At 40.7% G+C, this 15,648-nt stretch overlaps 2 protein-coding genes and 1 long non-coding RNA gene across 3 annotated transcripts; 2 read left to right on the top strand and 1 right to left on the bottom strand.

The window, feature by feature from the left end:
- Positions 1-5,709: 5,709 nt before the first annotated feature.
- On the top strand, positions 5,710-9,272 carry hopx (HOP homeobox). Its single transcript, XM_049750715.2, has 2 exons — positions 5,710-5,985; positions 8,989-9,272. The coding sequence occupies exons 1-2, from the start codon at positions 5,857-5,859 to the stop codon at positions 9,064-9,066; spliced, it is 207 nt and encodes a 68-aa protein (XP_049606672.1). The 5' UTR covers positions 5,710-5,856; the 3' UTR covers positions 9,067-9,272.
- Positions 9,273-12,299: 3,027 nt separating this feature from the next.
- On the top strand, positions 12,300-13,837 carry LOC125986837 (uncharacterized). The gene is made up of 2 exons (XR_007487791.2): positions 12,300-12,365; positions 13,266-13,837. It is a non-coding gene; the product is annotated as an uncharacterized lncRNA (long non-coding RNA).
- Positions 12,486-15,440, bottom strand: arl9 (ADP-ribosylation factor-like 9). The gene is made up of 4 exons (XM_049750602.2): positions 15,055-15,440; positions 14,329-14,509; positions 14,031-14,206; positions 12,486-13,513 (listed from the first exon to the last, which is right to left on the bottom strand). Exons 1-4 carry the CDS (start codon positions 15,313-15,315, stop codon positions 13,340-13,342), a joined length of 792 nt encoding a protein of 263 aa, XP_049606559.1. The 5' UTR covers positions 15,316-15,440; the 3' UTR covers positions 12,486-13,339.
- Positions 15,441-15,648: the final 208 nt, after the last annotated feature.

Genomic DNA, 15,648 nt, shown 5'->3' with positions numbered 1-15,648 from the left:
GTCATTTTTTGTTTTTTCATTGTCAAAATGGGTAAATGTACCAGACCCCCCTAACAAAAATGAAAATGCAACAGCCCAAGTTCAACACAAGCAACAGGTTAACCTACCAATGTCGTGATCACTTCACATCAAATAGAAAATAGTTTTAATTTATTTGAAATGATCATTACTGATCATTAATTCCGTTAAGTTTTATCGTACAATATTTTTATTATTCATACATACATAGTATAATTCATTTAATTGAATCGAGAATATGAATATCGTTTCTATAATCACTGAAGGAAATTTGTATTTTATTAGATTTTATGTAATTGGACTTAGAAATGTATCAATCATGCCAATTTCCAGTGCCAAAGATGACAAATGATGTTACTTTATTCAAACTTAATTTTACAAACAAAATCACTCAAGTCAGCAAATCAGCAACAGTGTGCAAGTGGTGGCCAAATAAAATAAAATTTTAAAAATCGGAGAAAATAGCAAAGGGGTGTGACCACTCATGCGTATAAGAAGTATTTTGAAATGAACTGGAAGACGATGTCGAAATCCATCTAGGAGTGTGTCGTAATAGTTGTGTAAATCTCAAACTTGGGCCTCTCCTTTGCATATTTTTACCCCCAAATCTGGTTTGTTCAGGTCCTCTTAGTAAGTTTCATTGTTTCCAGCCTGCTGTGCTGTCAGCTATATTTAACATTACCACTGACTGGTCCAATCCTCGACACGCCTCAAATCATCACGCACACCCCAAAACCCATCTGCTGCCCTGTCTTTTCTTTCCTACTAAACCCTCTTTGGCAAGATCAAGAAATTACAGACAAGACACCTTTTATTTTTTTTATTTTTTCCCAAACCTCCTTTGAAAGGAACTCTCAGGTTTTTATATTTGCTTCTCAGACAGGTGTGAATTAAATGAACTGACATGAAAGCAACAAAGTAGGAAAAGACAGTTTAATCACTGTGCTAATAAACCCAAAAATGTAAACATTGATGCTACGACATTGATACTAGAAGTGTTTTAAACTATTTATATGGTTGGACATGTTAACATAGTTATTTGCACCTAATTCAAATGAAACCAAAGACATTGGAAATACACTTAGCTAAACCTGCCAATGTCGCTAGCACTGTAAGAGTCGAAAGGTGTTCAAAATCGTTAATTTAGCCCAAGTCGAAAAGGTAATGATGACACCAAAGCTAACATAACACAAAAGGTCTCCAGGCCCATCCAATAATATTACACTGGTACCCCAACCAAATTGAAAAGTCCAATTTCCACAAAATTGTAACTTAGTTGTTATATAATTATTTCACCATATATCATCCCAAAATAGTTTTGACACTGTAATTTGTAGCAGACGACATAGAACAACATTGAAAAATGTGATAGAAGCACAACGCTGCTAAGTTTGGCGCTTGCTAAATTTGGCTTGCGTAACAGTGTCTTTTGCTTCTACAAATTCCAAATCGGGGCCAGCAGGAACTGATGTGCTAATCCTGCTTATTGTTCATCGGATTAATGCTCAAGACAGTCAATCACTGCTGTGTTAACGTAAAATCCACAAGAAATTGTTGAAATTCACGAGTCACGCGGAAAATTTTCATCAGACTTATAAGCTATAAACCTTCCATTTGAACATACCAGCTACCTGTATCATTCTGCCATTCTTCCTTTTTAGCACAATGATTAGTACTTTAATGTGAATTTGTTCAGGATTCTCAAAAGTATTTGTTTTTGCTCCTCAATGCACAGAAGGAGCACTCTATTTTTTTCAGAGGAAAGATAAACAGCAGTGGGCCTTGTTAGGATCATTGGGCTTTTCTAAATGCGCCGGTGTTTTGTCTTGAGATTTCACCACAACATCATTGTCTCTCGTTCCGCTTTCATAATTATGCCTGTTTTTCGTCACTCCTTACTTATCGCTGCTGTTTGTTCAGCTTCCCTGTGGCCTGACGGCGGCCCCGCCCCGTCGCTCCCCCCTTGACTTTTCTGGGGGGGAGTCTCGGCCTGAGTTTGTTTGGCTCTGCCTTCCTCCCAAAACCGACCGCAGGCGGGAACCACTTCACAAGGATCAATTGCGAGCATGGCGCCGCTGGTGGAGACCTCAGAACCCCCAGCGGAGGTTTTCATTGCCGCTTTTCTCCTCTCATTGGCTTTGACTTCCACCACACGGTCATGTCCTCAATTCCAAAGCATGTCAAACTAAAAACAGGCTGTTGCATGTTACTGTAGAACACACTGGTTGACTTCCAAGTTGTTCTTATCTGAGGAGAAATTGTATCATTGACTTCTAATGTTGAATGAATCGTTTTTGACCTATTTAAACACACTGTATATGTTCATGACGTCAGTGGCGTACCTTGTAAATTGACTTGTGAAGTAGTAGAAATCAAGGCCAATGACATGATTTTTAGCCGATATGTATCGGGTAAAAATGAGAATTGTATGATTTTTTTTTCTGCTAAAGTCAAGAAAAAGTATGTGTTCACTTGTTTTGAACCACTGCCTATTTTCAGCCATATAAAAAGTTATGTCAGCAATCTTTTATTCAACTAAAATATTTGGTTCTTTGATTTTCTTTGTAATGCATTGCCGTGGTATTGGATCAAGAGTGTATTAGCAGATACTCGAAAACAAGTAACTAAGACTTGGGTGCAAAACAAAATGCGATTGGGAATAAATATTCACATTTCCTGTTATTTTTCCTGCAATACAAACATGCAGCCACTCACCCCGACAACCAAATTACTTGTCTATTTATTTAATCATGCATTTATTCAATCATTTATTCATTTATTTCATTACTGCGACAGATTCCCCCCCCCCCCAAAAAAAACAACTGTGAATTTGTGTGGTTAAACCAGACCCGCCTCTTTTCACATTAGCCAATCACAGTGGGAGGCACAAGAGTCACATGCTCATTGCAGTTCTGTTCTATTTAACTTTTAAGTTCACTATATTTGCATTTGATTTATGGGATCTGTTGGATTTTAATCTACTTTTTCAAACTTGTCTTTTCCCATATGAAGTATTTTTTAGTTAGTTTGAGAAACATTGTTTTAGATGCTGAAATCTCACAATATTTCTTAACAAGATGATGACCTGAGGCATATTGTTGAATTTTGGTTCAAGTTCAAATGGGAATGCTTTCAATTTTAGAGCTTGTTTACAACAGTAAGTAGAGGTAATGTTGTGGGACATGGGGGGTGAGAGGAGGCCAAATGAAAGGAATGGGGAAAAAAAAAAAAAAAGCTCTAGCACTCCCACTGAGTCCGCTGAGACAATGTGGTCACACAATTTCCAGCCACTCAAAACAAGGGTTGAACCTTGGCTAGCAAAAGTTACGTACCTAGTGAGGGGCTTTCCTCCTCCACCTTGTCTGACGTGGAACATTCTTTATCCAGCCAAGTTGTGGAGGTTCTGGTCTTTGTACAGCGACTTTGTGAAGGCTTCCTCTGTTTTGTTTTGGAATCTGGGCTTTATGCTCAGGAAGTCTTTGCTTCCTTCTCAGCCTGCTCCATACATATTTAGAACCTCCTTAGAGGGCCAGTGAACATCCTGTGGCCCAAGAACCAACATGTCCTTTGAATAATGTGCGTGTGTAGAAAAATTATAGAATACTTTACATCTTACAGAAATTTGCCCATTTTGATGTGAGCAAATCCTTACAGGCTATATCCGGTCAAGTTTAGATTTTTCTCTATGTTACAACACAAAAGTCACGGCACCTCTATATTGTACATTTTTCCACATCCGTATAAGTTTGTTGCTAATGCTAAACACACACATGTGGAATCTGCTTCTGCATTCCCAGATGGTTTTGCTTGAGTGAGTGGGAGGGTGGGCAACCTGGAATGGAGACAAGGGAGGACCAGGATTGGGCGATTATGTAATGTCAATGTGCTGCACTCCTTCGTGGAACATAATGAGTCACTGGGGTGGGGGCTGGGGGGGCTCACCCGATGGCTTCCCCCATTTCCCACAGCAACCACAAACAGTTGTGCTCGTATCATCTAATGAGTAAATCATCAAAACAAGCTTAACGTGTGCCTCAGATTTATTAGCTGTTTCCTTCTGCTCAACAGCAGATTGTTTTATATCATCGTGGGCGAGCATGACAAATGATTGCTTTCGCCTTGTTTTGCTTGCTTCTGTTTGCCAGGTCCACTGGGAAGCAAATTAGCAGTTAACTTTGCGTGTTATCCAGCATGAGAAAAAAGTAGCGGTGGGAAAATAATAGGCCCACTGTAATTAGGGAAAGACATTGTGAATACAAATTGTTGACTCACTAAGTTTGCGTTTTCAATTCAAATGACATTTGGGTGGACCAGATATGCGTATGTGACCTTGAACAATAAAATGTAATCTTTTTTAAACACATTTTAAAAGCAGTCAAATATTTTTCGTCAAAGCCAGTAGTGTACGGAAAGCTGTGTCTACTATATTGGGTGGAAAAAAAACAACTTGCAGGAGTATAACAATGCGTTTACATTATGTTGTCCAGCCTGTAATTAGATTATTAATTAGATGACGTCATGCATGTCGGAAATATTGTGACTCAAGCACACTCTGTCGTCATGACGACCATCTCACGGGTTGTTTTATTTTCCTTATACAAAACCATGAACTGCAGAATGCAGTTTATTTAGAAATTACATGTAAACGTTGAGGTGCTATTGCTAAAGTTAAATGCTATGGAAATAAATTGTTGGAATTGGTGGAATGAGGATGATTATATGTAAAATATCTCTTCAGTTAAATATAGGTCTTCAGCTTTTAAGCTATAAATATGAAATGTACATGTATCAGATTTTAGATTCTTGTGCAACACGTTTGATTTCCATGTCAAAGCATTTCCCCAAAATGTGCAAGATAGGTGTGTTCAATACACGCGCCGTTTCTTATCGGGTGTCTCGCTAATGAGTAAGAATGCCGCAGTTGACAGTATTTCGTATGGGTTAAGTTGAATTTTAAACATGGCAAAAACAACTTGCAATTGTAAAAATGTTTGAAAAATGCTACCAATAAAAGTTATGCTTTTTTTTATTGTGCGGTTCACTTGGGTCACAATGCCTCAATATTTTTAAAAGCGGCTGATCGGAATTTGTCCAAAAATATTTTCTCTTATATTTGCCCATCTTTTTTTTTTTTTTTTTTTTTAAGTGGATTGTTTTTGGATTCTTTTCTATATTTGTTGATTACACACAGGAAATGGCAACACACACGCACAAAATACCAAGCCATCTCCTGGGGTTGTTTCCCAAATTGAGTGTACAGTGCAGAAAGCAAAGGGTCACGACCTGTGTTATTTTTACTCAAGCAGACTCATGTGCACTGTCCATTGTGGACTCTCACACACTTGGGATCTTATCATCACGTGTCCTTTTTGGAACTTCTGGCTTCCTCTGCAACACGGTCGCGAGCAAAATCAGTGATTGGTTTGGGAGCATTTTATGTATTTTTTTTTTTTTTTATTTATTCGGCTAGTCCTCTCTTTGGCACCTTGAAAATTACTTGTCAGTCTGCATATATTATCCCTCTAAACCGCGATACTGTTTCTTTTGTCATTAAATGTCAAAAGTCTAGTTCCTCATTGTGGCTGTCAGAGAAATGATGACATCACGAGCCGGGTTTCACTTATAAGTGACACTATATTCAGTTACGTCATAGCTCCGCCTCCACCGGAGGCGCGCTCCTACCGACCGACAGCAGTCTGTTTGCTGGACGCCTGCGGGCGGCGGCGAGACGTCCGTGAACACTCAGCCTGCAGATCACGTAGCTTTCCTCCCTCTCTCCTGGCGGCAGCGACCTGCTCCACCAGTCCGGGCTGAACCTCCAACTCCGGAGCACACAACATGGAGTGCATGAAGCTGTCCGAGTACCAGACCAAAGTTTTGGAGGACAATTTTAAGGGCAAGTATCCTGACGACACGACGCTCATGTTGGTCGCCGCCGAGTGTGGACTATCGGAGGAGGAAACGCAGGTGAGTCCTGCTCCGACCACTCAGATGAATGCGTGGAATACGTTCTGCTTATACAGTACGTCAATATATTTGATTCCAGCATTTAGCTGAAATGATTAATCTATTTCATCATGACAAAAATATACTACTTTTAATTTTAAAAAATGAAAATATCGAATATTAATGTTTTTATTTTTTTTTTCTATCAACACATTGCTCAAATATATGAAATAGGAAAAAAAAACTTATGTTACACACACGATGTGCCTTTAATGTACGTAACCTCATTGCCACTGGTACTAACTATCCCTGTTTAATTTTGACTACTACTTGAATTTGAGCAATTATTTAATAATGCATAATTTTTGTTTTGTTTGTTTTTTATTGTATTTTAAACATTTGATACATTATCACTCTAACAAGACACTCCATCTTAGATTGCAAATATTTTTGGTTTATGGAATGCAAACATTTGGCCCCTATGAGCACCCTTGTGGTCAGTTTTGGAATTGAGTCAGAGCCTGTTCTCTGTTTTAGTTCACAAATTTGAAATTATTCTAGTCAGCAAGTATGAATCAGAAAACTAAATAGGGGTATTCATAAAATTGAAAGCTGATGTTTTTTTTAAAATTAATTACAAAAGTATTTTCACATTTCAATTTTGGGAGGCAAAAAAAAAAAGCTTTTAACAGACTCAGGAGGTGTAAATGCTCTTAATCTTCACAAAGTGCTGCGGGCATGTTCGGTGTCACTCACCATCAACCTCATCTCCCATGTAAATAATCAAGTTTACATACACGCAAGATTTTGCTGGATGGATAACACCCGCTGTTTCGCTTTTACCTCGGGTTGTTAAAACACTTTCATTCATCTGCAAGTTGTGCATTTGTTTTTTCCATCTTAAGCCAACAAACCAGTTAGTCCGGGTTTGACAGCATCGCACCAGCATGAAGCTGCAGCGTAAATACGTAAACCTGATCAAACAGTCAGGTTTGACACTTGACACTTTTATCAGACACTGTCATGACATCGGCATGCAGTAAATTGTCACTGGATAAAAATTCACACTGAAGTGGTTGGTTAGCCCATCTATAACATCTACCATTTTGTATTAGCATTAAGCTTGCAAAGATTAGGCCTCTTCTTGTTTGTTGAATTTGTTGCGTTTTTCTTCTTGTTTGTTGAATTTGTCGCGTTTTTCTTCTTTTTACGAAACATTTAGAGATGGCTTGAGCAACTATGCCTTTTAAGCTAATGTTTCAGAAAGCATTCAATAAGTTGCATTGCCTTCAGTGACAATAAGAAATCATATATTTCCACCAAGCGGCTCGGTGGGGCACTGGGTAGCACGTCCGCCTCACAGTTAGGAGGGTGCGGGTTCGATTCCACCTCCGGCCCTCCCTGTGTGGAGTTTGCATGTTCTCCCCGGGCCCGCGTGGGTTTTCTCCGGGCACTCCGGTTTCCTCCCACATTCCAAAAACATGCTTGGTAGGCCGATTGATCACTCCAAATTGTCCCTAGGTGTGAGTGTGAGTGCGATTGGTTGTCTGTCTCTGTGTGCCCTGCGATTGGCTGGCAACCAGTTCAGGGTGTCCCCCGCCTGCTGCCCGATGACGGCTGGGATAGGCTCCAGCACGCCCGCGACCCCCGTGGGGACTAAGCGGTTCAGAAAATGGATGGATGGATGGATATTTCCACCAACAATTGAGTGATGTCTACTTATAGCTTTCTCTGTGTATCTGCATGTTTTGGTGGGCGTGTGTAAACTACTATTGTAAAAAAACAAAAAAAAGGCACACAGGTGTTTACGACTGCTTCTATCCATTGTGTTCAAAAGGGTTTGGTGCAGTCTGGGTGGAGTGCAAGGTTCACATGTGGCACCTGATCTAAAGACTTGACTTGATTTCCTCTCCAGTGTTTTTGGATTGTTAACAAAGCTCTCATTGGGGAAGGTTCAACTCCACAAATGCGCACAGTAACATGCACACAGTAACACACGGGTTGTGCACCACTCCCCGTTTCACATAAACAACCTTTACAATGTGCCACAGCCTCTGTGCGCCGCGTACCCTTGCTTGTTCAGAGTGGACGCTGCAAGTCAACCTTGGCTTAGTTATGTAATGGCATGTGAGCCAGGAACATATCTAACATACAAGTAGTCAATCAAAAAGAATAATGAGAAAAATATACACAAAATAAAATGCCGCTGAATTAACGCCTGGAAATTTATTTCCACGTATGGTACAGTGATCCCTCGCTACTTCGTGTTTCATTTACCGCGGCTTCACTACATCGCGGATTTTGTTTCCAAATTAAAAAAACAAAACAATTAAAAGACAAAATAAAACTTTGAAATTGAGGAAACATGTGTCAAACCTTTAGAACAATATAGTATTGCTCCAAATGTTTGTTTACATTCCTTTAGAAGTCCGTTTTCGCGTGTTAGCACGATCGCGAATTAGGATCTTTCCGCTAACTTGTTAGCCTGTCCAGCACTTCTTGTCGTTGACCGTACTTTGCGGATTTCACTTATCGTGGGTGGTTTTTGGAACCAATTATCTGCGATAAACGAGGGATTACTGTGGTTATATATATATATGTACGTAGAGTGTAACGTTCCAAAATAAAATGAAGCTAACATGAGAAAAACTTCACTAATAACAGAAAATGGTGTGCGTGCGTGCGTGCGTGCGTGTTTGCGCGCGTTTGTGCCAATTCAAGAGCTTCAAGAAATGAAGTGTTGTTTTATGATATAAATCCGACTTTCAACCAGTCTTTGGACCCACAGATTCAGTCCACACTACATAGAGTTTCTGGTGCGTGTTTTTACCGAAGCCGCTGTTTTGTTTGAAAACTTCTTGGAGGTAATGACAAGTGCACATGTTCTCAGGACTATTCGTTTACTATTCAGTCCGTTACATCACCACTTCTCGTCCATCAGGTTTTGCCGAGGATTTTATGGCCAAAGGGGTAAAGAAATACCACGATTGTTCTAAAACTTTCTTCCTTCCGTGTTCCATCCAGAAATGGTTCAAGCTGCGCACGGCTCAGTGGCGCAAATCTGAGGGTCTTCCAGCTGAACTGGGCTCTGTGTTGGATTGAGACCCACCCCCAAATCGTCATTCCAGCCCTACCAATTCCTTTTTGGACCTATCTTCTGGAACTTTATCTCTTTCTTCTGCCTCTTTTTATTTTGTGTATGAAGCTGTTTGAACTTACATCAATGTATAGGTTGCTCGAGTGACTATGTATAACCGACGTGTTTACGTGAAGTGACAGATTGTTAATAAATTAGACATTAAAATGTCTAGCCTGTTCTCTGTGTCATGTTTTGGGAAGGGAAAAAAAAATGTACAAATACTTAACTGTACAGTACTTTCCAAGTGCATTTGTTTTTCTTCAAGTGGTGGAAAGTCCTGAAAAAGAAATCTTTCCGCGGATTTTTTTATAGTGTGAGTACTTTTCTCGCTTTAAATGTGTTATTTGTCGCCTAGCGGGCCCAACTCAAAGTCACCGGCCCACGGGACGCACAGAAACACGAGTCGGAAGTGCGGCTCTGGATCACGAGACCGACAAGTGACAGGTGATGTCATTCCATTGTCCACCAGTCTGTAAAAGGGATGTGAGCTCATAGCTGTGCTTTGGCCCGCTCTCTTAGTGTACAGATGATAAGCGTCTTTGGCAGCTAATTTGCTGTCTCAATACCACTGGTGGGTTGTAAAAACAATATTTACGTATAAGGAAACTCAAATAAGAAATAATGTCACAGTAAGTTCCTTACACTAGGGGTCATCATGAAGAATGCCACATAACTTATTTGATGCTGTGAAGTACAGCCAGAGATTTTATTGTCATTATCCAGTCCTCAATGGATGCACGCCAATACTGTTCATCTGTACTTGTACAGTACTTAGAAATGGTATGACAAGATGAGACTGATACCACCTGACACATTTGTGTGAGCAGAGATGTTGCCGTGTCTAAAAGAGTTTCTGAAGTGAGTCTACAGGAGGGAGGCCAGGTGGAGGTTGAGGTCCCCCTGCGGTGAGCGCATGTGCTGAGAAAGTGCCTGTTCATCCTGCTTGACTGAAACCATCCAACGAGTATTTCTGGTGGTATGTTGCTCATCAGGTATGCTAAATTGCACTCTTGTGTTAATGCCACAAATATGCGTGGAGTTCATTTGACAATCAAAAGGATGTGTTTTCGTACTCAGGAAATGACGCCTGTTGTAATCAGGAGGAAAGATGAGTGAAAGGAAATGAATGAAAACTTTCTCTGTCTAACTTTTGCTGTTTTAGGATTAAGGTCTCAAAAAAGCAAACACAAATGTCTAAGTCACGGTTCTGCTTGAGGTGTCTTAGCACAAAAAAACTTGTTTGCTCTGCTTTTTGGTCAGAAACTTGTTTTGGGAGAAACGAATCCATATTTGGTGGGTCTTGGAATGATCAAACAAAATGCTGTTAAATGGCCGGCAATATGGTTAATGATTTGATTTTTATTATTACATTTTTTAAATATAAATGCAGTCGTACCTGTTTATTTCAATGTTCAGGCTACATTTTCTTCCAGCAGCCTACTGCCAAATTGCGGTCAGTAGTTTTCTCAATTATGCAGGTATACAATTTTAATAAATGTATTTTATATGTGATTTAAAAATGATCTGATGATGTACTAAGGTGCCTAAAGTATACTATTTTTGAAAGTATATAATTAAAGACATTTCACCACCTTAACAACTTAAATAGATGCATATCTTTTAATGACAAATTGATACACATACATACACTGTATGCGTCATAAAACAATGTTAAATGTCTTTTTAAGGCCAAGCATGACTTCGAACAAAATGTCCTGAGTGAGCATGTTGATGTTTAGGAGCAAAAAAATGCAAACGGGATTCAAACGGCGCCTTGTTTTTGTTTGTTGCTAAGAGGAGCAAGCGGAGCTGTGAGGAATTTCTCACTTGGTGGCAGCTTTTTTTTTTGCACTTGACTTCTACGCACTCTCTTTTGGAGGATGTATTTTATTATTTACAAATACAAACAAAACCCAACGTAATCCAATTTGATTACAGCCATCTCTCCATATGCTCAATTTGTCCTTGTCCTGATGTTCCTGTAGCGCCTCCCCGAGGGCAACAGGTCAAACAGGACAGAGCCAGGGTGGGAGCTGTCTTCTGAGATTGCCTTGGCTGCTGAGACAGCGGGAGGTGTAAATGTCCATCAGGGAGGGCAGAGGGCAGCTGATGTTCTTCTGCGCTACCTTGACAACTGTCTGCGGTCTCTTCCTGTCAGCAGCGATGGCGCTGGCGAACCACACTGTGATGCAGTATGTCAGCAAGCTCTCGATGGATGAGCGGTAGAAGGTCAGCCGCAGGTTAAAATTGAGGTTGTGCCTCCTGAAAACTCTCAGGAAGTGTAGCCGCTGCTGAGCCTTCTTGGTGATGGAGGTGATGTTCTCTGACCAGGAGGTTTTGTCAGATATGAGGACACCTCCTGGTCGGAGATCTTATGTATCTTGATATGCATGAATGAATTTCACACAAGTAGTCTCCCTCGCTACAAAACTGCAATACTGACTCTGTCAGCTTCGTATACAGTCTAGAATGTCATTGCTTTGGATGCTGAAGATTTAAAGCGGCCGGACACATGATGTTCCAGGAGCCATTTTGGAGTCCACTGCTCAATGTCGTCCTTGTGGAATTCCAACTGCGTTTGGTACTGTCATGCCAGTGCCAGAGCACACTCGGCCGTCAACTTCTCTCAGCCACACCCCTTTCGTCACCGTAATGTCTGTCACCTGCTTCCTCTTGTTCCCCTGTGTATTTAAGCCCTGTCCATGTGGTTCTCCCTGTCGGTGTCTACTGTTATGACCCGTCCCTGGCCGTGTTGCTGTCGTTTGGTTTGCCCTCGGTCTGTCTGGAGGCTCACGGTCAGTACTTTAACCTTGTCCAAGTGGACTTATGTCGGTCGGTCTGTTTGCTGTCTGTGAGTCTCTATCCTGTCTGTGTTTTCGGTTCCCCACCTACCTCCCTTCCAACTACCTTTTACCTCAAACCCTGGTCCAAGTTGCATTTGGTCACCCTGCTCCATTCCGTTCCTGACAGGTACATCTAAAGTAAGGATGGGCAATTCTGGTCCTGCATGATTTAAATGTCTCCCTGCTGCAACACACCTTCAAACGATAATGATAGTTATAAGGCTTTTGCAATGTGATTTTAAAAAGACAGATTCAGAAAGTGTTCACAATGTTACCTACTGCATAATGGATGTCACCTACTTTTATTTTTTTTATTTTATATTATCTCTTGTGGCTCTTCTAATTGGTGTTTAGGTAGATGACACGCACTTGCAATTAATTGGGGCACAGCCTCAATTAGAGCTGAGGTCACTTAGTTGGTAAGACTTGCACTGTTTGACCCTTACAATAAATCTTAAAATGTGTGCAACCGCACGCATAAAACCTGAGTTAATTCGACAGAAGGATGGCAATTAAACAATAACATCAAAACCAGCAAAGTATTTACACAACAATCTTTAATTTTAACTGGTCAAAAATCTGTTGTAAGACAAGTTTGTTTTTGGAGAAATCAGAAAAGATATCAAAGTTGACATTAGTTTAAAACGCAGCAAACATAAAGGTCTTTATGGCCATACAGTAAAAAAAAAAAAAAATTGAAGGAAACATCGACTTTTATAACTTTAGTAACTTAATAGCCATAAGCGAAATTCACACGCAATAGTCTCCCACCTTTCAGGAGTGCAATTAAAAAAATAAAAGTACTTTTAGTTCTTGTTCTGCCGTATCCTGCAAAACTTTCATTCAACTTGGAGGATGGCTGAAAGTTGAAAAGGAACTGCAACACTGAAAGATGGTTATATTAAAAGCCATCTTTTTATGTAATACATAATCTTTGTTAATACATAATGCAAGCTTAAAGGTAATCACATTTCCAGAATGATATATTATGAGGGGAAAGTCACAATAGAACATGGAAAAAAAGACATCATTATAAAACAATCAATATTTTTACTCGGAAAATCATGTCATTTTTATCAACTAACTTTTTCCTATGTATAATTATTAGTTGGTAAGACTATGAATTGACCCTTTTAGGGTCAAAAACGGTACATTACTTTTTTCCTTGTAACATTACAACTTCAACCTATTCTTCGCCGTAATGGCTGTGTATTTAAAAAGTTACATGGAAAATCATATAGAAAAGTAGTATTACTCATAAAAAGTCGTGCAAAAATATTCCCTATTTACTACAAAAACATTGAACATCTTTGGTTAAGTTTCGTTTCAGTTGCGCTGATTTCGGGGACCCGAGTGAACAAGGCGCAACGAGAACATTGGGACTTGCTGCCATTTACTTGTCACCAGCCAGCTGGATGATCAGCTCTCGGGCATCCCGCACACCAGAGGTGACTTCCGCTTCACCCTTCTTGACGCATGTGCCGATAAGAAACATTTTCCGCTCTCCCACCTCGGAAAGCTCCAGCGCGTCGTGCAGGTCGGTGATGCTGCAAGCGCCCGGAAGGTCCTGTAAGACAACACTTGTTTGTACTTTTTACAGAAAAGTTTTCATTATTACTTATGACCATCCATTAATCTTTTTGTGCTCACCAATAAGATACCACAAGATGGCGCCAAAGGTATTTGTCAAGGAAGTAGTGTATTTTAAACCCCACAACGCACACGCTTGGCAATTTGGTCAAGCCTTACAAATAATCATATTCGAAGATATTTCTGCAAGCATAAAAATTAGGATTGATTCTGATTAACATTTTGAATCTTATGAGTTGATTTGTAAGTTAGCCTGTTTGTCCCGTCCACTTAACAAATAAAAAGTAACTGTGCCTGCAAAGGACATGACTTTTTGCAGCATAGCTTAAGCTCATAATGCAAATTTTGGCTTGCAACGTGAAGAAAAAGAAACAATAGTCTTTTTCTTCACGTTTCCGACTGGCTAAAAACACAGCACCTGTCCCTGTGGTCTAATCTTGGGTGAAGGACCAAAGAGTCTTTTTGTATATTTTGAGTGTTTCTGTCATCCTCACCTGCTTGTTGGCCAGTACCATTAGAGGCAGACAGGGGTCGTCATTGAGCAGCTTGTGCAGCTGTGCCTTGGCAACACCAAAGAGCTGTGGCGCCGCCGAGTCCACCACGAACACCAGCAGCAGAGCCTTGGACATGTACTTTGGCCAATAAGGTCTCAGCTCTGCCTTGCCGCCGACTGATGAAATCCAAAGACACATTTGCTGGCTTTACAGAAGGTAACTTCTGGCTGAGCTGAGCGATTTTAAGAGCTATCGCTCAAGAAAATCCGACATTGAGCCACTTGCTGAATAAACTTACTTTCGAGGAATTCAACGTGCAGGTCTTCTTTATTAATGGAGACGGCATTGAAGCCCTGCGTCGGCTCAATGTCCACGTCCAGGTTGCCAATGGCCAAACAGTACAGCAGACTGGATTTTCCGGCTCCATCCAGACCCAGAACCAGCACTTGGGTCCCTTCTGGCTTCAACGACTTTGACTGCTGCGGGAATACGCACAAACAGGATTAAATGTGAAGGTCGCGATTGAGATGTAGACTATGCCCTGGGCATTTAGGACCCCAACCTTCAGACTAACTGTTGGATGTTCTTCAACCAAGATCTTCTTTGGATTCAGAGTGGAGATTTTCGTATTTGCACTGAAAGTAGTCATCCTTAACAACTTGTAATCCCACTTTATCATTAGGCAGTACCTCAAGTTATTAAAGTGTATTAAATAATTTCATATTACTCATCTTTAACAACTTGCAATCCCGGTTTACCATTAGGCGTTACACCTTTAAAGTTTGATCAATTAGAAATTTTGTGTACTCCTCAACACGATTGAGACTGATGGCCGCCTCAAGTGCGGAAGTTTCCTTCACAACTGTCTGTGGCCCGGAATGGTTAAAAAATGTCATACAGACGGTTGTTTCCAAATGCAGTTGCATTGTGCAACTACGTATATTACGATAAAGTTGTGTGACTCTTCGGTGCTTTGAAACATCACCGAGTTCATGAAAGTGTGCCCGCCGGAGACGATGCCTACCTCAGATACTTTCTCCGCTTTCTCGGCGGTGCAAACAGCCTCAACACGGGCTTCGGCGACAGTTTCCTCGACGTCTTTTTCACTCGCGTCTCCCTCTTTCTTCGTCTTTTCTCCGGTGGGCCTTCGCTTCTCAGCCTCGTCCCCCGGGCGACTTTCACCGGATTGCCGGGAGTTGATCGTGTAGTTCCAAAGGATGTAAGCCAATCCTCCAGCCAGAGCCACGGAGAAACCGACAACGCCGGCTTCCCTGAAGCCCAACATAGCGCTTACTCAAAGAAAACTGGACTAATGATTTAAATTAACATGTCCGTTTAACTTGAAACACACCGTCTGCACCGTCTCTGTCGTCAACAAGTGGATTACTACACCGGAAGCGCGAGCGGGACTTCTGTACCTCATTTCCGTCACGTCTTTTGTTGATGTAGTTACTCAGTTTGGCCAACAGACGGCGCAAAAAACAATACAAAGGATTGAAGAAGCAGCTCATAATGAAAGGTATTAGAGAGGATCTTATTTAGAATTTATTTTGTAATATTTCTCAAATCCCTCCCCACATACCGTTGACGGGTTTTAAATAGGTTGTCTTAAAAAAGC

Source organism: Syngnathus scovelli, chromosome 1 (genome assembly GCF_024217435.2).
Source record: "Syngnathus scovelli strain Florida chromosome 1, RoL_Ssco_1.2, whole genome shotgun sequence".
Classification (NCBI taxonomy): domain Eukaryota; kingdom Metazoa; phylum Chordata; class Actinopteri; order Syngnathiformes; family Syngnathidae; genus Syngnathus; species Syngnathus scovelli.
Note: the sequence above shows the minus strand (reverse complement) of the source record. Positions and strands in the feature narration are given on the sequence as shown.

Coding starts and splice junctions, on each gene's coding strand:
- hopx (XM_049750715.2), top strand. CDS start 5,857: ATGGAGTGCATGAAGCTGTCCGAGTACCAGACCAAAGTTTTGGAGGAC. Junction 5,986..8,988: donor TATCGGAGGAGGAAACGCAG/GTGAGTCCTGCT, acceptor TGTTCCATCCAG/AAATGGTTCAAGCTGCGCAC.
- arl9 (XM_049750602.2), bottom strand. CDS start 15,315: ATGTTGGGCTTCAGGGAAGCCGGCGTTGTCGGTTTCTCCGTGGCTCTG. Junction 14,510..15,054: donor AAGCGGAGAAAGTATCTGAG/GTAGGCATCGTC, acceptor GTATTCCCGCAG/CAGTCAAAGTCGTTGAAGCC. Junction 14,207..14,328: donor GCACGTTGAATTCCTCGAAA/GTAAGTTTATTC, acceptor GGATTTCATCAG/TCGGCGGCAAGGCAGAGCTG.